The following is a 27,679-nucleotide window of genomic DNA, read 5'->3' as shown; positions in this document are numbered from 1 at the left end:
TTAACCAAACGTACACTTTCAGTCTCATGTAAGCAGTGCGTGCATGCATTGTATCCCTTATTTGTCTGTCCCGAAAGGTTACTGAGAGCAGGCCAATCGTTGATGGTTACAAAAAGCAACGCTCGTAGGTCAAATTCCTCTCCTTTGTTCTCATCCCAGACACGTACACCAGGTCTGCCCCACAACTGTAAAAGTTCATCAACTAATGGCCTTAGGTACACATCGATGTCGTTCCCGGGTTGCTTTGGACCTTGGATGAGCACTGGCATCATAATGAACTTCCGCTTCATGCACAACCAAGGAGGAAGGTTGTAGATGCATAGAGTCACGGGCCAGGTGCTATGGCTGGAGCTCTGCTCGCCAAAAGGATTCATGCCATCAGTACTTAGACCAAATCTTATGTTCCTTGCGTCAGCTGCAAAATCTTTGAAAACTCTGTCGATCTTTCTCCATTGCGTTCCATCAGTGGTGTGTCTCAACTCCCCGTCGGACTTACGGTCCTCTTTGTGCCATCGCAACGACTTGGCATGCTTTTTGTTCCTGAACAGACGTTTCAACCGTGGTATTATAGGAGCATACCACATCACCTTGGCGGGAACCCTCTTCCTGGGTTTCTCGCCCTCAACATCGTCACCAGGGTCATCGCCTCTGATCTTATAACGCAATGCAGTGCATACAGGGCATTCATTCAAATTCTCGTATTCACCGCGGTAGAGGATGCAGTCGTTAATGCATGCATGTATCTTCAGAACCTCTAAACCTAGAGGGCAGACAACCTTCTTTGCTTCGTACGTACTGGCGGGCAACTCGTTATTCTTCGGAAACATATTCTTCAACATTTTCAGCAAATTTTCAAATGATGAGTCACCTACACCTTCCTGTGCCTTCCATTTTAGCAAATCCAGTGTGCAGCCCAGCTTTTTCAGACTATTATCGCATCCTGGATACAACGACTTTTTGTGATCCTCTAACATGCGATCCAAATTCTCCCTCTCCTTGTCAGTTTCGCAGCGTCTCCGTGCATCAGCAATAGTCCGACCAAGATCATCAGCGGGCTCATCATGTGCCTCTTCTTCACCTTCACCTAACCCTTCCCCACCTTCAGCATCATCCTCCATGAAAGTATCACCGAAATGATCATGATAGTTGTCATCGATATCATCCCCTTCTTCATCTTCTTCCATTCTAACCCCTCTTTCTCCATGCTTGGTCCAATAATTATAGCTTCGCATGAAACCGTGCCGAAGCAGGTGCATGTGAACATCTCTTGAGGAGGAGTAACCCTTCTGATTCTAAAAACAACACATGGACAGATAATAAAACCTCGCTGCTTGTTCGCATTTGCCACTACGAGGAAATCTTTCAAACCCGTAGTGAACTCGCCGGAGAGTCAGGGACCGTACATCCATTGCCGATTCATCTGCATTATTATTATATAAAGTATATAATTAACCATCATGCATTTGTTAAACTAACTAGCTAGAAATAATACAAATTAAACAATGAACTACACACATGCATATTTTATCAATGACACATGAAAGGTTCAAGTTGCAAACCGCGATCGCGGAGGAAAAATAAATGAGAAAGCTCAAGTGTGGCTCGGACACTTCATATCATGTTTGTTTCAGGCTCTCGGGCATTTCATCGAACACCTTGTGTGCATAGGAGGAACCAAAAGCAAACCCACCACCCCCTTCTGAATATTGTGAAGTGAGCTGAGTGAAGTGAAGTGAGCTGAGTCCTATATATAGGGATGGGCCTTTAGTCCCGGTTGGCCTGGCCAACCGCGACTAAAGGCCTTCGGGGACATTTAGTCCCGGTTGGCCAGGCCAACCGGGACTAAAGCCCCTCCCGTCCGCCAGCTGTCGACCGAGCGCGCTGGGCCCAGATAGTTGGTCGCGGGTCTCCTCCCGAACCGCGACTAAAGACCCCTTTTATCGCGGTTCGATTATTTTAGGGACTAATGGGGGCGTATGGAAGCCTCTTTTTCTACTAGTGTCTTATGGAAGCAGCAAAACCACTTGGTGTAAATTGCCTATAGTAAGGTTTTAGGATAGTTGGAAATATGAGCAATTTACCAAATGATTTTATTAATAGAAATATTAGACAAAGCATGACTAATATAACATGGATAAAAGTAGTCATGCGATCTAACAGAGAGAAGGTAAATAACATCTGCATATATGAGCTGCAACCAAACATGTCTAAAGCAGATAGTAGAACAGGTTGCATATATGGCGTAGAATCTAACAGGTGCGGTTTCGGAGGCCTACTGTCTCGACTCAGAGATTGGAACCGATGGCGAGGCGGGCGGCACGGCGAGGCGGGCAGCTGAGGAGGAGCGCGCGTGGATGTCCCTCTTGTTCTCATCCTCATACATGTGGAGAAAAAGTCTCCCTTATAAAGAGGTCCAACTCCCTCTACACTAGCAATGTGGGACTAAACTTTAGTTCCACCTCTTGCCTTGCACGAATGGGCTGTGTGGGCCTCTAGGATTTATTAGGAATTTCTGAAACTGCTATTGGGCTAGGCCCAAAATAGACAAAATTCCAGCATTCGTTTGACAGCCTTTTTCTGAAAGTTCTTATAGAGGTTATTTAAACTTGGTTAAAATGTTCATTCATTATGAAACTTTTTGCACCTACAAATATAATCTATAACTATCTAAATATGCATTGCACTCTGTAATGACTTACTCCCGTTGCCGAATACCTCAATTTTCATTTTACTCCACCCATATTGTTTTGAGGGGATTTACTTCACCAAATCCCCGTCCGCTCTCACCTAGATCAAATAGATCGATCAACCTTGTTGCTAGCGCTAGCAAGTCGCCTACCTGCTGGCTCCGCCCCTGATCCTACGGTCGAAATCCTGTTGGCTACATGCATGAACACGCATGCAACTCAGCTAACACGGAAGGCAGTGACGGTTGCATCTATACCACTTCGCAATAATTGGTGGCAAGGATTCAGAAAGAAAAATCGGAATAGAGTTTTTCAAATTATCTTTCGAACATAGTCGGTTCATTCATGACTGATAACAAATATGGGAGTACACTATTATATTTTTGTTCATTCTATTGATATGTTTTCTTCCTAGAACGAATGGTGATTATTTTTCACATGCGTGCATTGCACATGCACGCTTATTAATAGTTCAACAAAAGCACACCTAGTACAGTCAGTCATCATGCTACTAACTAGGAAGGTAAGAAATCGAGCCAACTCTCAATTACCATGAATGAGCATGCTCGCTTACCACAGGGGAAGGGAGAGAGAGGGTCCCCATTGAATGTATTACTCAAAATGCTAAAGAGTAGACAACTAGTAGGTGTTTACAAGAGTGTGCTAGATCATGAGGCAAGGTAATGCCACCAAGACATAGCGGCATCCTTTGGAATAACATTCCTGAATCTAAACACCATAGGGTAAAGTATGAGACTATGTTCCTAATAGTTATAACCAGAGTGTCGTTTGTTGAGGAAGAGATAATAGTGTTGCGGAGTCTCAAATTTTCCATGAAGTGGAGAGCACCGCAGAAGGCCAGATGTCGTTGCTGAGGATGCAGGGCAGAAGGGGGTTGGCGTCCCAAATTTCATCGATGGAGATCGGGTCCAACGGCGATACCGCAACCCAAATTTGAATGGTGCTGGACAGAGGATGAAGATATGAAGAGCATCTTCACATGCAGGCTGTCACCTTGGGCAAGGCGAAGGCGTACCCTTTAGTCACACGACATCTGAATTCCTCACGAAGAGCACTAGGAGCTAAATTGTGTGCCTCCTTGTTAGAATTTTCTTCTTCATGGAGAAGAGGATATGGTCAAAATCATCACTCCATGGGGCGATGTTTCTTTCAGTACAAGGACACATGTCAGCCACTCAGCCCAGCAAGCTGCCTGCGAAAAAGGACCGGTCGAGACGCGAACAAGCACGCCCGGTCCATAGGCGATCGAGGCAACACACATATATTACGTGGTTCAATCGATCAAGACGTGTTCATTCGGCTTCTCCCCACGAGAAAAATAAACCAGCGCAGCACTTCGTGCCCCCGGCAACCACTCATCAGTTCACCATGCTCGACAACCGTCGCCAGATCCACGCAAAAAAGGTCGGTATGCTGCACGCCTACACCAAACCACCTATACAAATATATGATATGACTCTATTATAATCCTATAAGTTCCAATTCTTCCTAACCCTAGGGCACTAGGGATAGGGATTTGAATTCTATTGGGTATTGAATTATTTGGAACAATTATTCACGGTGCGGCGACCAGATTTTAGTGTTCTTGGATGTCTAGACGCACGAGCACATTAGTAAGTTTAGTTCTAGAACCATACAATCCAAGCATCATGTAAGTATGATTTCATAGTTCTTTTTTTCTGCAATTTTAGTTATCTACAGTAATGAGCGGATAATAATTGCAATCATGATCCACTGTCGCATTTTGCCGCCGCCAGTCATACATTTTCCCGTAGTTTGGAGACTTTGATGCTCCTTCATTATTTATTTTCCTATGATGAACCAATATTTCAGTAAGGAACTAAGGATGTTTGCTAAACATTTTCACTGTCGTTATACCATGTTACATACATGAACATGATCATGCCCATGGTACCATTGATGACATGAACTTCGATCATGCCCTTGATATGTGTTGCTGGCGGTCAACTTGTCGAGTTCCCCGGTGATCTTTCTGTGGCGCCATTGTCCATGAACCTGCTGGTATCTACCCCATACGTGGAGCAGATCCGACGACCCTCTCTCCGGGTCCGAAGTGCTTCCACCAGTCCGCTGCTTTGTGTCCATCCTTTCAGCACAACTGGCAGTTTAGGCGGTCACCAGAGTCTTGGTTGGAATAGTTCATGTAGTTGCTGCCGTCGCTACCACGGCCAGTGTTGTTGTACTTGCAGTAGCCATGGTTTACATTGCCAGCACCTTCATTGTAGTTGCCAATGTTGCGAACGATGCCACGGACCGCCACCACGTCCCGTGTCAGGTGGCCACGCGTTTGCTTCCACCAGCACCCTTGAACGCCGTGTTCACCAGTAGTGGTACGAGGGTTAGCCCTCGTACTGGAGCTCGAGACGCGTCTCAGAAATCAGCATGTGATACGCTACCACAGAGAACGTCAATGGAGAGAGCAGAGCAACTTAACCATCGACATCGACTGCACCTGTTAATCTTCCAGATAGCCATAGTTCAGGTAATGAAGTCGACAATTCTCTAATACCAACACAACGAAACAAGACTGCGTATCAGCCTATATGCAAAATAGGGATGTTCAGAAATTCAATTCGACATTGTATATGCATTTCATTGTGCAGCTGAAACAATGATCAGTCTTGAAGGGCAAATGGATTTTATATTGCAAAAAGCAACAGAGAAATTTGAGTAAGCCATACAACATTTGCTCACATAAAACACACAATTACTCAATGAGTCACTGTAGAGTACAAATGAACCAAGGGAGACCTCCCCTGCCTCTACTCCTAGAATTTTTCCACCACAACAAAATAAGAAAAACATTACCACAGGACATAAATATTGTTTACACAAGCTAGAATATGCATTACCTTACAAACAACTTACTAGTTACAACTCACGAGATCGAAACAGATTGAGGAGGCGCTCTGCTACCTCTGTCATTGTTGGTCTTTGATCCACATCAAGGCTAAGGCATTCCACAGCCATCTCTGCTAGACTATCAAGAAGCCCTAAATCTCTTGGTACTGCAATTTCCCTGTCAAAATACTCAGTTGCTTTCCTCTCTTTCTTGTGAGCTTCAAGAAACTTCTGTACGAGGCTATTATTGTCAGAATATCTGGCCTTCTCCCTGCTAATAAGCTCCAAGATAACTACAAAACTGTAGACATCACTTTTTTCGGTTAGTAGCCCCGTTTGTAGATATACTGGATCCATATAAGTTCTGTCACCAATGATTGATAGGGTATGTTGTTTATCTCTCGGAATCAACCTCGATATGCCAAAATCTGAGATCTTCGGCACAAAATTGTCATCCAAGAGTATATTTGCTGGTTTAACATCACCATGCAGGATTTTAGTTGTGGTTTTTGAATGCATATAAGCTAGACCATCTGCTGATTCTGCAGCAATTCTTAAACGTAGATCCAAGTTGACAGGCACCTTGTTGTCACTGTGAAGAATGTCTTCCAAACTGCCTTTGGAGAGAAACTCATACACTAGCATTGGAAGGTCCACTTCAAGACAACAACCTATGAGCCTAACAATATTCTTGTGTATGACTTGAGACTGGATGATGACTTCGTTTGTAAATTGTTCAGTCTCTAGTACACTCCCACTGATCGGCTTCTTGACTGCAACTAGTTCATTAGCAAGAAGACCCTTGTAAACTTCACCAGAGCCACCTTTTCCGATAAAATTGTCACTCTTTAAAATAGGCTTGAGCTCTTCCTTTTTTTAAAGCTTTATTATCTTTGCCTTCTCTAATATAGGCCCGCCATTTTTTTTGTAAAACTCTCTTGTCTTTGTTCTCTCTTTTTGAAGAATAATAAGAAATAATATAACCATGACAAGAATAAAACCTGTTGCACCTGCATGGAGAAGACACAAACTAATTTATACCACTACAATTTACATTAACCGACTTATTAGTAGACAAAGATAGTACGTAAAAAGGGAAACGACCTCTCAATAATCTATTTGGGGTCTGCAGTAAAATAACACTAGAAGTAGCACACAATAAGCATCAAGATTGATGAGGGACTAAGACTTCCAAACAAGTGTGCCAAAGATAATCACTGCACCTCTAGTATAAATTATAAAATCAAGACAGCTTAAAGAAAAACTAAATAGTGATGTATGCCCATTTGTATCTGTTAGGAAATCAACCTAAAAATCTCTATATTACCATTTGATGATTTGGATTGGCTGAGGACATCAGCGACAATCAAGTTATTGCCTGATGACTTTTTTTTACATGGAATTTGAAGACATAATTTTTTCCGATCGAATGGCTCTCTGGACTTAGTTCCATTTTCATTGAAAATGTAACACACAGAACAGCGTTATAAGGATCCTTCTACAGCAGCATTAGGGTGCGCATGCCAGCAAGTATAAAAGCAAAACTGCTTGAAGATTAATGATTGGGTGAGAAACTAAATACCCCATGTAAAAAAAGGCCTTTAATTTGCCTAGTTAATTTGTACTTCCTCCGTTCGGAATTACTTGTCACAAAAATGGATGTATCTACAACTAAAATACATCTAGATACATTCATTTCTTGGACGAGTAATTCCGAACGGAGGGAGTAGATAACTACTCCCTCCGTCCCGAAATAAGTGTCTCAACTTTGTACTAAGCTGTTGTACAAAAGTTGAGGCACTTATTTTGGGACGCAGGGAGTATTACTTTGCCTGGTTATTTTTAGATAAAAAAATACTCCATATGTCAAAAGAAGAATAATTTGGGTGAGAATACTCCGTGTCAAAAGATTAACAATTTGGGTGAGAATACTCCATGTCATAAGATTAAGAGTGAAGTCTGTTTTAAACCTTGAGATTGTAGAACTAGTCAGGAATAGACCCTCACCTTCAAATCCCTGAAGTTTGTACCCAGTACTCATGATCCTGGTCTCATCCCGACCCTTTCACTTAGTTTACAACAATTTGACACACCGGGAAAAAGACAATCCCACTGGAAAAACTTTCTACTCTCACTGATTAAGTGGGCCCACGCGTCATCATATACATCTTCGCGCTCGGAAATGGATCAGAAGCGCCCCGATGCTGTGCATGCGTACATGTACGCGTCTAGCCGGCGGCCAGAATCGGTCGACCAACGTGCTGCGTTGTACATACATGTGTGTAAGTGTGTTCGTACTTGTGCATGAATTACCTCAGAAAGGTACTCGGCTCGTGTATTATTTGTCTCTCGTCGTACTGGCCGCTGCGGCGACCGACGCCGTTCGCGCGCTCCATGCACCGGCAAGACTAGCATGCGCACGCTGCAGTGAATTCCATTCCTCACATTGGCAAGACCTGCATCGTTCACATGCACTCCATGCTCGTGCACAACGGCGGCCCGGAGAGCAACTCCTGGCTGGACATCTCGGCCATTCACACGCCCGGTGACGCGACTCTCAGGTCTCAGCTTGCCGCCAGTGTCTTTGTCTGGATTGGGCAACTCTCGTGCGAGCGCACTCCCAATTGGTTGCCGTTGCGCGCGATGCCATGGTGCTCTAGTGCTCTATGGAGGACTCTAGATGAAGCACTCATCATCATGCGCAGCCCAGGGCGTTAGTGTCGCCAGCGGCGTATCGCTATCGGTTGCAACCCATGTATGCAGTCTAGTTATCGAGGCAAAGCCAGTAGACCTTGTGGCGGCAGGCAACTCTGAACTGCTCGATGCATACTGTAGAAGGCTGAAAAGCTTTGGGATGCAACTCATTCAGTATTCACATCAACCGGTTACATATACATGGGGTATACACTACACACTAGCTCAACTAACTCTTATAATCAAGTTAATCAGCTGAGAGAGATTAGGAGACGTTCCTGAATGTTGGCATGCAGAACAAAATGTCTCAACACATACGAAGCAGAAGCCGTGGTTGCAAAGCGTTGGGGTGCATAACGTTGGCAAAGCGGAGCAGCGCGGCACAAGCACGGCTACGTTGATTTCAATATAGAAAGAGAAAGGCACTAGGAATAGACAATGGATATGACACGTGGATAGGGATGTAAGTGAGATTAGACTCTGATCCTGGGCGGGATGGAACTTTTCCCGGTTTCCCAAACAGGTTCAGGGTCGGGATCAGACCAGGATCATGAGTACAGGATACAGACTACAGGGATTTTGAGGTGAGGATTTATTCTCGACGAGCTCTACAATCTCAAGGTTTAAAACAGACTTCACTCTAAGATTAACGATTTGGGTGAGAATACTCCATGTCAAAAGATTAATGATTCGTATCGGCTATTAATTTGCCTGGTGGGATATTTGCACTAGACTGGCTACTAATTACTCTTCATATGCAGTAATTACTCCTTAATTCGTTGACATACTAAATGACACGGTTAACCCCCTATTTAAGCCATTGTGCTCTCTTCACGGTACATGTTACTGCATAATTACTCGCAAGTCACAATAGCAGGTGGTAAAATAGGCACACCAATTCTTTGTGGAGTATTGTTTATATCAATCTGCATCGCTCGATAAAATTTAAACTACCCTAGTCTAGTAGAATGCAAAAGCTAACTAAATGCAAGTAGCAAACAAAAAATGAATTTAGGTAATTAATTAAGTACACGATACACTTACCCATGACCACTTTAGCGACTAATGGGACTATATCTTTGCAGGTTCCTGCTTTGCCGTCACCCTTCATTCCGCGCTTGCATGGACAGTCATAGCCTCCAAGCCTGTTCTTGCATACCCCGTCGCTTGAGCATGGATACAAATCACGGTTCTTGCACTCATCGATGTCTGAAAGAAGTAAATAATGATTAAATATTCGGCCGGTGGAGACGTACCCATATATAGTTGGCAAATCCATGTAAAGTTTTATACAGCACAAAATTTGTGTGTATGAATCTCAAAAAAAAAAAAAGTGTGTACCTTGGCATCCATTGTTGACGTAGGGGTTGCCTTCGTAATGCTCCTTGCACTTGCAGACATAAAAATAGCCAACGTCTGTAAAGGCTGTTGCGTTGGTACAAAAGCTGTTGCCGCTGGCGCACGCGTAGCCCAGAGGTGGCTGCTGGCCTTCCGCCGGACATGAACCGTTCTGCTCGGTTATGATGGCGAAATCGATGACGAAGGGGACGCCCCTTGGGAATTTTTTGGATAGCACCTCATAGCCGTAGAGGTCCAGCGAAGAGAAGTTGTACCATGAACTCTCCACCACCATTCCGTAGGAGCACGGGTGTTCTTCCCAATCCACCCAAGTGGAGTTATCGGGCTTGAACGACACCGCAAATTCTACCGGCGGGGTGTCATCTACTGCAGCCGCAAAGGGGACCTGACAGCAGCCATACCCCGAGCACGACCCGTTTGTGGGTGACTTGAAGCCGCGGCAACGATGAGTAGGATCGTCGGCAGCCTCAGCCGCCGCCGCTGGGAATGGAATTGCCAAAGAGGCGTGGCCATGGTGGAGAGTAGTAAGGAAGAACTATGGATGGTGGGCTTCAATGGAGACTATGGGTGGCAATGTTCATATAGGATGTGAGCAAGAAGTGTTGGTGTGATGAGGCATATATACACGGCAATGCTATGTATCATGCTTTGCTTGCTAACGTAAGATGCAAGTACGTACGTCATGGTGGCCACCTAATATGAACTCTACGAACTTGGCGGCCTGGGTGAATTGAATTCACTGCGCATGCAGGTTGTCCAAGCCGGAGTGTTGAAGTTCGTCACATGGAGAGTCAGGAAAGTGTTAGAATTTATGCCTATTTGTCAGCAAACGCTGGACTTGTAGCAGCGTGAGCTGAACCAAGTGGGTGTTGCCTATTTATTCGTGTCAAGTCTTCCGTTCACACGGTGATCCTGTCTACAGGTAAATGATTTAGGGCTCCTTTGATTTTGATTAAAAGAAATTCTAAAAATTCTATAGACATTCCTAGGATTTTTTTCCTACGTTGGTCGTTTGATTCATATGATTAGATCTCATAGAATTCCTATGAAATCTTTTATACTCTATTTCATAGGAAATCTAACATTCACTTGAAGCTCTTTTTATAAAAATAATAATTCAGCAGCATCAAACATTCCTTGTTAATCCTATAGAATTCAAATGAGCATGTCACTTCAATCCTATACTTTTCTTTTTCACGTGTTTTCAGATCCTGCAAATCAAAGAGGCTCTTAGAGCATCTACAACCACAAATTAAATTTTGGTCCCAAAACACTTGCGGACACGCCTGCGGGCCCGTGGATAGTCATCGCGTAGCACACAAAATTACTCCTGCACAACCGGATGCATCTAAATGAATAATCAAATCCATATTAGCTCATGTAACGTCCTACGTAGCTAAACATATGTCATCGGACTACCAAAAATTGGCATGCCCTACTAACTACGACGAGAACGATGACCGGAGAAGTTCATCCACAGCCGGCCTTGCCCTTGCCCTTTGAAAGTGCAAGTGTCACTTAAAGTATATTTTGATGTGATGACACTGTGGGTAGAGGAACTAATATCGGATGTTAAAGTTTATCTCAGGATATTGGTTCCAAGTTGTTCTTGATGGAGGTGTGCGACCCCCCCCCCCAATTCAAAACGATCAAAGGTGTGGTCTACCAGCGATTCGAAGGTTTTCTTTTTGGTTCAATTCGAGTCGTAGGAAAGACCGCATTATTAAGAGGGGTCGGTGTGGATCTGTGTTGTGTGGGAATGCCATTGCCAAAACCTAAACACCAGCCTACCCACTCCTACCATTATATCAGTAGTGTGCTTACGTGTGGTACTCAGAGAGCTTACAACAGAAAGTTTCTGGGTACCCCCCGTGCGCACGGGGCACTGCGTAACTTCCTGGGTACCCCGTACGCACGAGGTCTTTTGATCCCCGTGCGCACGGGGTACTGCGTAATTCCCTGGGTACCCCGTGCGCACGGGGTCTTTTGAACCCCGTGTGCATGGGGTGGTGCGTTTGTTCCTGAGTACCCCGTGCGCACAGGGCTGACTTAGCCCGTGCGCACGGGGTCCAATGGGCAGAAACGGCCACCCGGCCAAGAACACTATAAAAGCCCCCCTTCTTCCTCCTCCATCTCCAACCCTAATGTCTTGTTGAGCTCCACCATTGCTACACCCCATTTTGCTCAATACTCTCAATCCCTCCACCCAAACTTGTTGAAACTTTGGGGATTGGGAGAGCAAGACCCGATCTACATCTTGACCAGACCAAATCGCGTTCCCCACAACATTTCTTCACCATTGACTTGTTACTCTTGGATCTTGGACTCCTAGGTGGTTAGAGGTTCCTCCGGAAGCTTCCTTGCTTGTGGTGTGCTCCGGAGAAGTTTGTGAAGGTGTGGTGGTCGCCTTCAAGACCAGCCGCAAGTGATTCGAGGCTCATCCGTTGGGGTGACTCGAAAGAGACTATGTTGAGCCTTCGTGGCGTTCCGCAAGCTTTGGCTCCGGCACCGCTCTAAACGGAGAGTAGCTCTTCCCCAAGGAAGAGTGAACTTCGGGATAAAATTCGCGTCCTCGCCTCACTTGTGGTTAATCATTCCCCACACTTTGCTTTGTATGCTTGTGGCTTGCTAATTAGATTGTTGCCTAGCATATTTAGCTTTAAGCTTGCTTGTCATATAGGTTGTGTTCACCTAGTTGCATATATACTGAACCCTATTTATCCTCTAAACCTTAAAATTGACAAAAATGATTAAAATTTGTAGTCTCCTATTCACCCCCCTCTAGTCGACCGTATCGATCCTTTCACCCTTCCCATCGTCCTTGCGGCAGTAGCGGTCAAAGACGCAGAATGGATCGAGGCGGATCTGCTCACGGCTGGAGATGTCCGATCCACCGATGTCCTTGTCTTTCTCCTACTCGGGAGGAAGTCTAGCCATGGCGTGGATAGCCCCAGTTTGCCCTTTTTCCATCGCCTTGACCACCCTCCTCCATCGCTTCTCGGCAATGCGGGAATGAAGGGCTTACTTCTATGCCGCCTCACGGGCTATCGAAGCCTCCTCCATGTATCCAGCTGTCGTGGCGGCCTGCGTCGGGAGGGTTGCGGTAGTCGCCTCCGCTTGAAGCCGCGCCCGAAGCCTCACATGGCGGCGCTGCACCTCCTTTTCGGATTCGCGTCGGGTCATGGAGACGCAAATGGCCTCCGTTTTGGGCCCGACGCGGCGGGACGAGGTGCCACCTAAAAGGTTCAAACGTCATGGTGGGGTCACGCCATGCGGCCGTGGTGACCACTGCCGATGACGCGCCACAAGATCCTCTGGCCTCGGATCCGGCTGCCAGTTGGGCAACGGATTCTCGCTGATAACCCACAAGTATAGGGGATCGCAACAGTTTCGAGGGTAGAGTATTCAACCCAAATTTATTGATTCGACACAAGGGGAGCCAAAGAATATTCTCAAGTATTAGCAGTTGAGTTGTCAATTCAACCACACCTGGATAACTTAATATCTGCAGCAAAGTATTTAGTAGCAAAGTAGTATGAAAGTAACGGTAACGGTAGCAAAAGTAATATTTTTGGGTTTTGTAATGATAATAGTAGCAACGGAAAAGTAAATAAGCGAAGAACAATATGTGAAAAGCTCGTAGGCATTGGATCGGTGATGGAGAATTATGCCGGATGCGGTTCATCATGTAACAGTCATAACATAGGGTGACACAGAACTAGCTCCAATTCATCAATGTAATGTAGGCATGTATTCCGAATATAGTCATACGTGCTTATGGAAAAGAACCTGCATGACATCTCTTGTCCTACCCTCCCATGGCAGCGGGGTCCTAATGGAAACTAAGGGATATTAAGGCCTCCTTTTAATAGAGTACCTGACCAAACCATTAACACATAGTGAATACATGAACTCCTCAAACTATGGTCATCACCGGGAGTGGTCTCGATTATTGTCACTTCGGGGTTGCCGGATCATAACACATAGTAGGTGACTATAGACTTGCAAGATAGGATCAAGAACTCACATATATTCATGAAAACATAATAGGTTCAGATCTGAAATCATGGCACTCGGGCCCTAGTGACAAGCATTAAGCATAGCAAAGTCATAGCAACATCAATCTCAGAACATAGTGGATACTAGGGATCAAACCCTAACAAAACTAACTCGATTACATGATAAATCTAATCCAACCCATCACCGTCCAGCAAGCCTACGATGGAATTACTCACGCACGGCGGTGAGCATCATGAAATTGGTGATGGAGGATGGTTGATGATGACGATGGCGACAGATTCCCCTCTCCGGAGCCCCGAACGGACTCCAGATCAGCCCTCCCGAGAGAGTTTAGGGCTTGGCGGCGGCTCCGTATCGTAAAACGCGATGAATCTTTCTCTCTGATTTTTTTCTCCCCGAACACGAATATATGGAGTTGAAGTTGAGGTCGGTGGAGCACCAGGGGGCCCACGAGGCAGGGGGCGTGCCCCCCCACCCTCGTGGCAAGGGTGTGGGCCCCTTGGCCTTGATTCTTTCACCAGTATTTTTTATTATTTCCAAAAATAATCTCCGTGGAGTTTCAAGTCATTCCGAGAACTTTTGTTTCTGCACATAAACAACACCATGGCAATTCTGCTGAAAACATCGTCAGTCCGGGTTAGTTCCATTCAAATCATGCAAGTTCGAGTCCAAAACAAGGGCAAGAGTGTTTGGAAAAGTAGATACGACGGAGACGTATCAACTCCCCCAAGCTTAAACCTTTGCTTGTCCTCAAGCAATTCAGTTGACAAACTGAAATTGATAAAGAAAAACTTTTACAAACTCTGTTTGCTCTTGTTGTTGTAAATATGTAAAGCCAGCATTCAAGTTTTCAGCAAAGATTATGACTAACCATATTCACAATAACACTTAGGTCTCATGTTTACTCATGTCAATGGCATAATCAACTAGCGAGCAATAATAATAAATCTCAGATGACAACACTTTCTCAAAACAATCATAATATGATACAACAAGATGGTATCTCGCTAGCCCTTTCTGAGACCGCAAAACATAAATGCAGAGCACCTTTAAAGATCAAGGACTGACTAAACATTGTAATTCATGGTAAAAGAGATCCAGTCATAGTCATACCCAATATGAATTAATAGTAATGGATGCAAATGATAGCGGTGCTCTTGAGCTGGTGCTTTTTAATAAGAGGGTGATGACTCAACATAAAAGTAAATAGATAGGCCCTTCGCAGAGGGAAGCATGGATTTGTAGAGGTGCCAGAGCTCGATTTTGAAATAGAGATAAATAATATTTTGAGCGGCATACTTTCATTGTCAACATAACAACCAAGAGATGGCGATATCTTCCATGCTACACACATTATAGGCGGTTCCCAAATAGAATGGTAAAGTTTATACTCCCCCTCCACCAATAAGCATTAATCCATGGCTTGCTCGAAACAACGAGTGCCTCCAACTAACAACAGTCCCGGGGGAGTTTTGTTTGCAATTATTTTGATTTGATTTGCATAAAGCATGGGACTGGGCATCCCGGTGACCAGCCATTTTCTCATGAGTGAGGAGCGGAGTCCACTCCTCTTGAGAATAACCCGCCTAGCATGGAAGATACGGACAACCCTAGTTGATACATGAGCTATTCGAGCATACAAAACAGAATTTCATTTGAAGGTTTAGAGTTTGGCACATACAAATTTACTTGGAACGGCAGGTAGATACCGCATATAGGAAGGTATGGTGGACTCATATGGCATAACTTTGGGGTTTAAGGGATTAGATGCACAAGCAGTATTCCCGCTTAGTACAAGTGAAGGCTAGCAAAAGACTGGGAAGCGACCAACTGGAGAGCGACAACAGTCATGAACATGCATTAAAATTAATAAACATTGAGTGCAAGCATGAGTAGGATATAATCCACCATGAACATAAATATCATGAAGGCTATGTTGATTTTGTTTCAACTACATGTGTGAACATGTGCCAAGTCAAGTCACTTGAATCATTCAAAGGAGGATACCACCCCATCATACCACATCACAACCATTTTAATAGCATGTTGGCACGCAAGGTAAACCATTATCAGCTCCTAGCTAATTAAGCATGGCATAAGCAACTATAATCTATAATTGTCATTGCAAACATGTTTATTCATAATAGGCTGGATCAAGAACGATGAACTAATCATATTTACAAAAACAAGAGAGGTCGAGTTCATACCAGCTTCTCTCATCTCAATCAATTCATCATATATCGTCATAGTTGCCTTTCACTTGCATGACCGAACGATGTGAATAATAATAATAGTGCACGTGCATTGGACTAAGCTGGAATCTGTGAGCATTCAATAAACAGGAGAAGACAAGGTAATACGGGCTCTTGGTTAAATCAACAATAATGCATATAAGAGCCACTTTAACAATTTCATTATGGTCTTCTCCTATCGACCCCCAAATAAAAGAAAAGAAATAAAACTATTTACACTGGAAAGCTCCCAACACGCAAAAGAAGAACAGGAAATCTTTTTGGGTTTTTAATTATTACTACTACAGCAAGAAAATAAGCTAGCTAAAAGCTACTGCTAAAAATTTTTGTTTTCTTAAGGTTTTTCAAACACACAAGAAGAAAGCATAAAAAGGAAAATAAACTAGCATGGATATTACAGTGAAAAGGTATGAGCACCGACATCTAGCAATGAGTGTGTGAACATGAATGTAATGTCGGTGAGAGATACATACTCCCCCAAGCTTAGGCTTTTGGCCTAAGTTGGTCTATTGCCATGGCTGGCCTGGTGGATATCCATAGTTGTAGTTGGGGTCGTACTGAGATGCAGCAGTCATTGCATCGTGGGCTGCAGCTTGGAGGCGAGCTATCTCAGCCCTCCTCTTATACTCATCCGCCTCCTCTCTTGTTATAAAATATCTCCCTTTTCCTGAAAGTCAAAGAAAGTAGAAGCAGGCGACGTGATAGGTGTGTCGTCTGTCAAAGATTAGTCGGTACTGGAGGAACTGATCGTTCCTTGTCACGACCGGTTTTTCAATAAAATATTTATTGAGAGACCAATCCCTTTTACGGACCAGTAAAGAAGAATTCCTTCTCACTGGTAGACAATATCTTGGTCACAGAAGAAAAATACCAGGAGTACTGAATATAATACAAGGTTGAGCGGGGACTGCTCAACAATTTATTACATGAGTGCCGATAAAACATAACGGCGGATAGGGTGGCATAACTACTAACTCACGATAACAACAATGGTGGAAATATCATCGCGAAGTGGGTGATATGACTCCTGAAAACTACAGCTCTTCGAGCGTCGGAGTGAGGCTCGAGGAGACTTATTGCGGGTGGCGGAAGCGTATATAATACAAGTGACCAATATCTGGGATCGCACAGGACTGACTGGGACTCCTCTAGGCGTCGGACGCGCTATCAAACTCTTCAACCAAGAGATCGCCTTCGTCAACATCTGGCCAAATCAACAAGCCAGGTGAGTACTATGAAAGTACTCGCAAGACAGTTCGGACATAAGATATAACAAATGTAAACATGAAGCATTTGAACAGGATAACAAGTGCATCCAGGCATAGAGACAATATTGCATGGGTAAATAACAGAGAAGTCGGGCGGTAGTCCTCCCGAAGTCCCAAAATAAATACTGGGTGCCAAACGAGGGTCTGAATGACTCCTCGGGAGGAAAATGCAAGAATAGTAATACTGGTGCCAGACGAGGGTCTGAATGACTCCTCGAGAGGAAAATGCAGGAACAATAATACTGGTGCCAAACGAGGGTCTGAATGACTCCTCGAGAGGAAACTGCAAGAATAATAATGCCGCAGTCGGGCGTCGGGGCGACACCACATAAAGGGCTTATAACAGAAAAATAAAGGCAGTGCGTGCCACAGTCGGACGTCTGAGCAACATCACATACAGGGCTTATATTGAAAGTGAGAGACAAAACATACCACAGTCGGACGTCTGAGCGACATCACATAAAGGGCTTATATTCGTAACTTAGTAGCTTATGAATTTTAAATCATATCACGGGGATAATCAGACATGAGATAAACAACAGGGTTAATCCATCCACAGGGGTAAAGTTCCGCCAAGTCTACTACTCAAGCTTACTTACCGGAACGAAGGATATACCACGAGGTTATGACATAGACATGGATATGCTGATCACGATACTTGACTATGGATACAATGATTCGGAAGGATTTGACTCTGCAGAGTTTGTACTTTAACCACAGCCAACGGATTTCAGTAGTCACGGGGACTAGTTCCGTTTACGGTGTTTTGGAAGAAACACATCTAACCAGTACACACCCATTCAACATTCCGAAGCCAGGGATCACCCTCGGCAACGTTCAAGAAAAACCTTGAGACGGGGAGGCTACAACCTCGCGTAGCATGGGATCAAATTTCTATACACGCGCTCTAAGGGGGTGCCCCCCCTCTCGGTCCCAACCGGAAACACCCATGCCCCCTGACCGGATGACTGGCTTTAATCCAGGGCCATGGAACCATCATCCCGGCCCCTCTGTTTGGTGTGTACACGGAAAGAGGTTACCAACTTACTAAACCGCATCCTGGGAAAGAAACACGTGGTAGCACGGAAGGGAAAAGAACGATAACGTGACTCCGTCCACGTTAACGTCGGAATTTGTCGGATGACGCAAGGCTGGTATGCTACAACAGTACCACCTTGCTGCCCTTCATGTCACCACATGATTAGGCCATCTCTCACCAGAGATCATCGCAACTTTGGAACATGCGGGCAGTTGCCTCACAAGCAACGAGGTCCTCACCGACACTCATATGCCACGCACAACTTATACGCAAACATGCAAACACCTATCATATCAAAGGTTCAAACATGCTTGCCTGGTTCGGAGAAGTCGGAGTCTAGCTCGGCAAAGTTCGCGGCTCCGTCACCTCTCCCGGAACCTACGGCATAACGAAAACGGGCACTAACGTGAAAACCAACGCGTGCATAAAAAATTCTCCAAAAATTTTCCAAATAAATCCCATAAAAAAACTAGACAAAATTTAAGACTGTCAGAAAAAGAATCACTCAAAAATCACTTTTAATTAAAAAGTTATAAAGGTTTCTGTCCAGGGACTCATCTGTAATGAAACAGAAAAGTTCTAGGGTTTAAACTGAGAAAACAGAAAACGCTTCGGGAAGAAACGCGCAAGCTCAAAAGGGAAAACGTATTTTGCCCGAAGGCGCCAACAGAAAACGTTTCGCGAGGGGAAACAGAAGAGAGGCTGACAGGGGGTCCCACATGTCAGGTTTAAAAAGCTTGCCGGCGCCCGAAGACTGCGGTGGACGCCGGCGTCGAACCACGGCGAGTCAGGGAGATCGGAGGGTACCAAGAGCTTCAGCGAGTCCTTCCGCATCGGTGGGTGGTGGACTCGACCGACGGAGAGCACCACGTCGACGGCGACACTTTCTCCGGCGGACGGCGGCTCGGGTGATGGTGGGGAACTCCGGTGGCGAGCTGCAAACCTCGAATTGAAGCGCGGGTCAGAAGGAGGGATGCACTAGAGGGCTACTGGCAAGAAATGGGAGGCAGAGGTGCATGCACGGGAGCGAATCGAGCTGGGTCCCGTGGCGGGTCGCGGCGGCCGGAGTTGAGGAAGGAGACCTCCTCGGGGCTCTTCCAGTGGCTAGGCAGGGTCTTGGTGGAGTGCAGAGGTAGTGGGGGTTCGGGTTGAAGCTCGGGGCCTCTATTTATAGGCGGATCGAGGGGGTGGCCGTGAACGGGGTTGCTCCGGCGAGCGATTACGGCGAGGCAGTGGTTGAGCAGGGGGTTTGAGTGGCCTGGCAGCATCAGTGAAGTTTACTGGTGCCGTTCCCCCGCAAATCTCGGTTGGTCTTGGCGTAATGGCGCCGGTCCACGGTGGGGTGGCCGCACGGGCACGACGGCGGCAGAGAGCGCGCTCCGCGCCCTGCGGTTCACGACGAGAGTGGCAGCGCGTTCTGGGGAGTGGAAGGCCACGCGGCGAGCTCCGGTGGCTTGGGCGGCGCTGGGTGGCGCCGTCTGCGCCGCGCCTCTCTCTGGCGGCCGCAAAGCCGCCGCTGGCGTCGGTCACGGGGCGGCGCACCTCCTCCTGCTCGTCGCCGACGTCCGCAAGGCTCCAGGGGATCGTGCGGCGCAGGAACAAGGGGGAGAGGACGGGGAGCAAGGTGACACAGCGACACTGGCGAGATCGAGATCGAACACTGAAGAAAACGACAGTGGTTCAGCCACTGTTAACTGAACTTGACTGAACTTGATTTTGACAATGCCCTGCAGGTGTTCGACGGAATGATTTGGCAAGCAGAAAAATTTTCCTGGGGCTGGGACTTGGTGAGGTGACCACTCAATGCACCCAGGGGCTGCCTGATTTTACTCAGAATTTTTGGAGAAGGATTTGAATGAATTTCACCAAATTTGACAAATCTGGTCCAAACTTGCAATAAGTATAGTTTGAAAAATTTGAACTGAAGACCAGTGGTTCTTCATGGATCTAGGTTGAGGGTTCAAAGGACTAGGAAGGGAAAAAGGTTTGGGGGCAAAAATCAAAACAGAAATGGTAGCTCCTTTGAAAATCTCCAAGGGCTAGAATAGGAGACAGAAATTGTTTTGATAAGATTTAAATGGAAAAATAATTATATGGAGAGGTCCAACTTGCTGGATTTGAAGTAAATCATGATCCAAAGGTGAGGGAAGGGTTAGGAGAGTGGATTTGCACTAAGGCCATGGCAAGAGAGAATTGTTGAAAGTGGCAAAGGATCAATCCAAAAGTTATAGGGCCTTTTTCAAAGAAATTTTCAAAAGGCATTTTTCCAAGAAAAAGAAAACATTTTGGTTTGAGTCCAAATAAAGAGGAAAAACCTCCAAGACCAAAATCAAGCCTTGGGTGAATCCAAATGGAACACTTGCCATAAGAGAAATTTTTTTGAGAGGGTGGTTCTTTAGAAGAAAAATTTAAATACCCTCCTCAAATAAAAATTAAAAGTTTGAAAAAATCCAATTAAAAATTTTGGGTGTCACATTCCTCTCAACAAAATGATGACGAACCATAGCCTCATAATCCAAATAAGCAGGAGGCAACTCAATATCATCCTCACGTATGGTTACACCAAGAAAAATAGCTAAACGGGTTGCATAAATTCCACCAAAGAAATCTCCATTAAATCTATTATTATGCAACCTACGTGCAACAATGGCTCCCAAATTATAATGTTTATCTCCTAATACAGCACTCCTGAGAACACTGAGAAAAGGGACACATATGTGACATGCTTCATCCTTACCATTTATGCACCTACCTATGAAGAGAGCAAAATAATGTATAGCAGGAAAGTGAATGCTCCCTATGGTAGCTTGCGCTATGTCTCTAGATTCACCCACAGTTATACTAGCAAGAAAATTTCTAAACTCAGATTTGCGAGGCTCACTAGTACTACCCCATTGTGGAAGTTTGCAAGCAGTGGTAAAATCCTCTAAGTCCATAGTATAAGAATTTTCATAAAGATCAAACAGGACAGTTTGAGAATTGCGTGAAGATGAAAATTCAAACCTCCTCACAAAGGAACTCGTGAGATAGTGGTACTGACGGCACTTATCTGCCTCGAAGCTCACAAAATCAGCGTTACGCAAATATGCGTTAAATTCTTCCTTAATTCCTGCTTGATCCATGAAGTCCTCTGAAGGCCAATCACAAGCCCGCACTGGAGCGTCCCTTGGTGGTTCATCATCAGCATCACGCATTGCAAGCCTGGGTCCTTGCTTCCTTGAAGAACCACCTTGGTACATCTTCCTAAACATATTTCTTCCTCTGAAAAATTTCTGGAATTTTTAGTAACTTCAACTAAAAGTGAACCAAGCTCAACAAAATTGATAGCAACTACTCCTACAAGTGCCTAGAGCCTATATCATGCATTAGAACTACTTGGAACCATATAAATTTGACATGCAAGCTCAAGAACATGGTCACCTAGGCAGCACAAAATTGCAATGAATAAAGCACTAGAACAAAAACTAATTGGACCAATGGAGGAGTCACATACCAAGGAACAATCCTCCAAAGCAGTTTTGTGAGAGGTGCTTTGAGCAAGGAGATCGAAAATCGCAGCAAAATGAGCTAGAACTCGTGCTTGAGCTGGATGGTGATTTTTTTGGAAGGAAGAAAGAGTGTGTGCTGGCAGGAATAAGTGGAGGGGAGCCACCATGGGCCCACGAGGCAGGGGCGCGCCCTGGACCCTCGTGGCCAGGTGCTTGCTCCCCCTGCTGTGTTCTCAGTGCCAGATATTCTCAAATATTCCAAACAAAATCATATTTCAATTTCGGGGCATTTGGAGAACTTTTATTTTCGGGGTATTTTTATATTGCACAGATAAATCAGAAAACAGACAGAAAAATACTATTTTTATTTTATTTCAACTAAATAACAGAATGTAAAGAGAGGGTACAGAAGGTTGTGCCTTCTAACTTCATCCATCTCATGCTCATCAAAAGGAATCCACTAACAAGGTTGATCAGGTCTTGTTAACAAACTCATTCCGACTAACATGGAACCAGAGAAATTTCGAATAACACTATGTTACCTCAACGGGGATATGCACATCCCCAATAATAAGAATATCATATTTCTTCTTGACAGTAGGTAGAGGAAATTCAAAACCTCCAAAAATAATCGATGGAATTTTTCAGTAGAGTTGATACTATGAACTTGAGGTTGTTTCCTAGGAAAGTGTACCGTATGCTCATTGCCATTAACATGAAAAGTGACATTGCCTTTGTTGCAATCAATAACAGCCCCTGCAGTATTCAAAAAGGGTCTTCCAAGAATAATAGACATACTATCGTCCTCGGGAATATCAAGAATAACAAAGTCTGTTAAAATAGTAACGTTCGCAAACACAACAGGCACATCCTCACAAATACCGAGAGGTATAGCAGTTGATTTATCAATCATTTGCAAAGATATTTCAGTAGGTGTCAACTTATTCAAATCAAGTCTACGATATAAAGAGAGAGGCATAACACTAACACTGGCTCCAAGATCACATAAAGCAGTTTTAACATAGTTTCTTTTAATGGAGCATGGTATAGTGGGTACTCCGGGATCTCCTAACTTCTTAGGTATTCCACCCTTGAAAGTGTAATTAGCAAGCATGGTGGAAATTTCAGCTTCCGGTATTTTTCTTTTATTTGTAAAAATTTCTTTCATATACTTAGCATAAGGATTCATTTTGAGCATATCAGTTAAACACATACGCAAAAAGATAGGTCTAATCATTTCAACAAAGCGCTCAAAATCCTCATCATCCTTTTTCTTGGATGGTTTGGGAGGAAAAGGCATGGGTTTCTGAACCCATGGTTCCCTTTCTTTACTGTGCTTCCTAGCAACAAAGTCTCTCTTATCATAACGTTGATTCTTTGATTGTGGGTTATCAAGATCAACAGCAGGTTCAATTTCTACATCATTGTCATTACTAGGTTGAGCATCGACATGAACATCATCATTAACATTATCACTAGGTTCATGTTCATTACCAGATTGTGTTTCAGCATCAGAAATAGAAATATCATTTGGATTCTCAGGTGGTTCAGCAACAGGTTCACTAGAAGCATGCAAAGTCCTATCATTTTTCTTTTTCTTCTTTTTAGAAGGACTAGATGCATCGATATTATTTCTCTGAGAATCTTGCTCAATTCTCTTAGGATGGCCTTCAGGATACAAAGGTTCCTGAGTCATTTTACCAGTTCTAGTAGCCACTCTAACAGCATAGTCATTATTCTTACTATTCAATTCACTGAGCAAATCATTCTGAGCTTGAAGTACTTGTTCTACTTGAGTGGTGGCCATAGAAGCATGTTTACTAATGAGTTTAAGTTCACCTTTAACTCTAGACATATAATCACCCAAGTGTTCAATCATATAAGCATTTTGTTTTAATTGTCTACCAAAATAAGCATTAAAATCTTCTTGCTTAACCATAAAGTTATCAAACTCATCCAAACATTGGCTAGCAAACTTAGTAGGAGGGATTTCAGCTTTATCATATCTATAGAGAGAATTTACCTTCACTACCTGTGTCGGGTTATCAAAACCAAGTGTTTCTTCAATAGGTGATGAATTAAGATCATATATTTCTTCAACAGGCGGTAAATTAAGACCATGTATTTCTTCAATAGGAGGTAAATTCTTAACATCTTCAGCTTTAATACCTTTTTCTTTCATAGATTTCTTTGCCTCTTGCATATCTTCAGGACTGAGAAATAGAACACCCCTCTTCTTCGGAGTTGGCTTAGGAGTTGGTTCAGGAAGTGTCCAATTATTTTCATTTGTCAACATATTATTCAATAGAATTTCAGCTTCATCTGGTGTTCTTTCCCTGAAAACAGAACTAGCACAACTATCTAGGTGGTCTCTGGAAGCATCGGTTAGTCCATTATAAAAGATATCAAGTATTTCATTTTTCTTGAGAGGATAATCAGGCAAAGCATTAAGTAATTGGAGAAGCCTCCCCCAAGCTTGTGGGAGACTCTCTTCTTCAATTTGCACAAAATTATATATTTCCCTTAAAGCAGCTTGTTTCTTATGAGCAGGGAAATATTTAGCAAAGGAATAAATCATATCCTCGGGACTACGCACACAACCAGGATCAAGAGAATTAAACCATATCTTAGCACCCCCCTTTAATGAGAACGGAAATATTTTAAGGATATAAAAGTAGCGAGTTCTCTCATCATTAGTGAACAGGGTGGCTATATCATTTAATTTAGTAAGATGTGCCACAATAGTTTCAGATTCATAGCCATAAAAAGGATCAGACTCAACCAAAGTAATTATATCAGGATCAATAGAGAATTCATAATCCTTATCAGTAACAAAGATAGGTGAAGTAGCATAAGCAGGATCATATTTCATTCTAGCATTCGGAGTTTTTTGCTTAAGCTTAGCTAATAATTTCTTAAGATCACTTCTATCATTGCTACCAAGAAAGTCTCTAGCAGTTTCTTCATCCATAACATAGCCCTCAGGCACAACGGGCAATTCATATTTATTGGGAGAGTCTTCATCATCACTTTCATCAATATTATCAGTTTCAATAATTTCATTCTCACTAGCCCTAGCAAGTTGTTCATCAAGAAATTCACCAAGTGGCACAGTAGTATCAAGCATAGAAGTAGTTTCATCATAAGTATCATGCATAGCAGAAGTGGCATCATCAATAACATACGACATATCAGAATTAATAGCAGAAGCAGGTTTAGGTGTCGCAAGCTTACTCAGAACAGAAGGTGAATCAAGTGCAGAGCTAGATGGCAGTTCCTTACCCCCCCTCGTAGTTGCGGGATAAATTTTTGTTTTCTCATATTTCAAGTTCCTCATAGTGACCAGCAGATATAAATCCCAAGTGACTCAAAAAATAGAGCTATGCTCCCCGGCAACGGCGCCAGAAAATAGTCTTGATAACCCACAAGTATAGGGGATCGCAACAGTTTTCGAGGGTAGAGTATTCAACCCAAATTTATTGATTCGACACAAGGGGAGCCAAAGAATATTCTCAAGTATTAGCAGTTGAGTTGTCAATTCAACCACACCTAGATAACTTAATATCTGCAGCAAAGTATTTAGTAGCAAAGTAGTATGAAAGTAACGGTAACGGTAGCAAAAGTAATATTTTTGGGTTTTGTAATGATTGTAACAGTAGCAACGGAAAAGTAAATAAGCGAAGAACAATATGTGAAAAGCTCGTAGGCATTGGATCGGTGATGGAGAATTATGCCGGATGCGGTTCATCATGTAACAGTCATAACATAGGGTGACACAGAACTAGCTCCAATTCATCAATGTAATGTAGGCATGTATTCCGAATATAGTCATACGTGCTTATGGAAAAGAACTTGCATGACATCTATTGTCCTACCCTCCCGTGGCAGCGGGGTCCTAATGGAAACTAAGGGATATTAAGGCCTCCTTTTAATAGAGTACTGGACCAAAGCATTAACACATAGTGAATACATGAACTCCTCAAACTATGGTCATCATCGGGAGTGGTCCCGATTATTGTCACTTCGGGGTTGCCGGATCATAACACATAGTAGGTGACTATAGACTTGCAAGATAGGATCAAGAACTCACATATATTCATGAAATCATAATAGGTTCAGATCTGAAATCATGGCACTCGGGCCCTAGTGACAAGCATTAAGCATAGCAAAGTCATAGCAACATCAGTCTCAGAACATAGTGGATACTAGGGATCAAACCCTAACAAAACTAACTCGATTACATGATAAATCTCATCCAACCCATCACCGTCCAGCAAGCCTACGATGGAATTACTCACGCATGGCGGTGAGCATCATGAAATTGGTGATGGAGGATGGTTGATGATGACGATGGCAACGAATTCCCCTCTCCGGAGCCCCGAACGGACTCCAGATCAGCCCTCCCGAGAGAGTTTAGGGCTTGGCGGCGGCTCCGTATCGTAAAACGCGATGAATCTTTCTCTCTGATTTTTCCCCCCGAACACGAATATATGGAGTTGGAGTTGAGGTCGGTGGAGCACCAGGGGGCCCACGAGGCAGGGGACGCGCCCCCCACCCTTGTGGCAAGGGTGTGGGCCCCCTGGCCTTGATTCTTTCGCCAGTATTTTTTATTATTTCCAAAAATAATCTCCATGGAGTTTCAGGTCATTCCGGGAACTTTTGTTTCTGCACATAAATAACACCATGGCAATTCTGCTAGAAACAGCGTCAGTCCGGGTTAGTTCCATTCAAATCATGCAAGTTAGAGTCCAAAACAAGGGCAAAAGTGTTTGGAAAAGTAGATACGACGGAGACGTATCACCCGCCGGCTCGCTAAAGACTGTGGGAGGGTGCACTCCTCCCGGGAGCACCGAAGAGAAGCGCAAACGGCCATCTGCTCCTCGAAGCTGCAAGGGATGAGCTCCCAGTCCTCGGATCCGGGCATGTCGGAGTCGGATCCATGCGCCGCCATGGAGGCGAACCCCAGAGTTAGCCGGAGAGGAGCTTGTGAGTGGACTAGAAGGGAGGGGGTAGAATGCGGCTAGGGTTTCGGTCGGAGGTGCGGACATTGTCCATTTTATATGGGGACGGGTGGCCCAGCGTGGGCCAGATCCGACGTGGCGGGTGTGCCCGGGCGTTGATGTCGCTTGAAGCTACGTCGGTGTTTCCCCAAAGAGGAAGGGATGATGCAGCATAGCGGCGGTAGGTATTTCCCTTAGATATGAAACCAAGGTTATCGAACCAGTAGGAGAACCAAGCAACACAACATAAACAGCCCCTGCACACAAATAACAACACCTCGCAACCCGACGTGTTAAAGGGGTTGTTAATCCCTTTCGGGTAACGGCGCCAGAAACGGCGTGTGGACAGGAGAAAGTTGTAATAGATTGAATAGATAGATCACAAATAAAATAAAGTGCAGCAAGGTATTTTTTGGGTTTTTGGTTTAATAGATCTGAAAATAAAAGCAAGCAAAAATAGATCGCAAAGGCAAATATATGAGAAAGAAGACCCAGGGGCCGTAGGTTTTGCTAGTGGCTTCTCTCGAGAAAAATAGCAACAGTGGGTAAACAAATTAGGGTTGGGCAATTGATAGAACTACAAATAATTATGACGATATCCAGGCAATGATCATTACATAGGCATGACGTCCAAGATTAGTAGACTGACTCCTGCCTGCATCTACTACTATTACTCCACACATCGACCGCTATCCAGCATGTATCTAGTGTATTAAGATCATGGAAAAACGAAGTAATGCAATAAGAACGATGACATGATGTAGATGAGATCCGTTTATCTATTGTGTAGATATAGATCCCATCTTTTTATCCTTAGTAGCAACGATACATACGTGTCAGTTCCTTTTCTGTCCCTGGGATCAAGCACCGTAAGATCGAACCCACTACCGGGCACCTCTTCCCGTTGCAAGATAAATAGATCAAGTTGGCCAAACAAAACCCAAATATCGGAGAAGAAATATGAGGCTATAAGAGATCATGCATATAAG

General features: G+C 44.1%; 1 protein-coding gene across 1 annotated transcript; it reads right to left on the bottom strand.

The window, feature by feature from the left end:
* Positions 1 to 4,595: 4,595 nt before the first annotated feature.
* Positions 4,596 to 10,136, bottom strand: LOC109739597 (wall-associated receptor kinase 4-like). Its single transcript, XM_073509958.1, has 7 exons — positions 10,025 to 10,136; positions 9,606 to 9,989; positions 9,309 to 9,473; positions 7,884 to 8,158; positions 6,572 to 6,580; positions 5,612 to 6,440; positions 4,596 to 5,033 (listed from the first exon to the last, which is right to left on the bottom strand). The coding sequence occupies exons 1-7, from the start codon at positions 10,134 to 10,136 to the stop codon at positions 4,819 to 4,821; spliced, it is 1,989 nt and encodes a 662-aa protein (XP_073366059.1). The 3' UTR covers positions 4,596 to 4,818.
* Between the last annotated feature and the right edge of the window lie 17,543 nt (positions 10,137 to 27,679).

The sequence above is a fragment of the Aegilops tauschii genome, chromosome 3 (assembly GCF_002575655.3).
Source record: "Aegilops tauschii subsp. strangulata cultivar AL8/78 chromosome 3, Aet v6.0, whole genome shotgun sequence".
Lineage (NCBI taxonomy): Eukaryota > Viridiplantae > Streptophyta > Magnoliopsida > Poales > Poaceae > Aegilops > Aegilops tauschii.
The sequence above is the reverse complement of the archived record's forward strand: the minus strand, read 5'-3'. Positions and strand labels throughout refer to the sequence as shown.

Coding starts and splice junctions, on each gene's coding strand:
- LOC109739597 (XM_073509958.1), bottom strand. CDS start 10,136: ATGGCCACGCCTCTTTGGCAATTCCATTCCCAGCGGCGGCGGCTGAGG. Junction 9,474..9,605: donor CGTCAACAATGGATGCCAAG/GTACACACTTTT, acceptor TACTTCTTTCAG/ACATCGATGAGTGCAAGAAC. Junction 5,034..5,611: donor CCTCAATCTGTTTCGATCTC/GTGAGTTGTAAC, acceptor ACGGCGTTCAAG/GGTGCTGGTGGAAGCAAACG.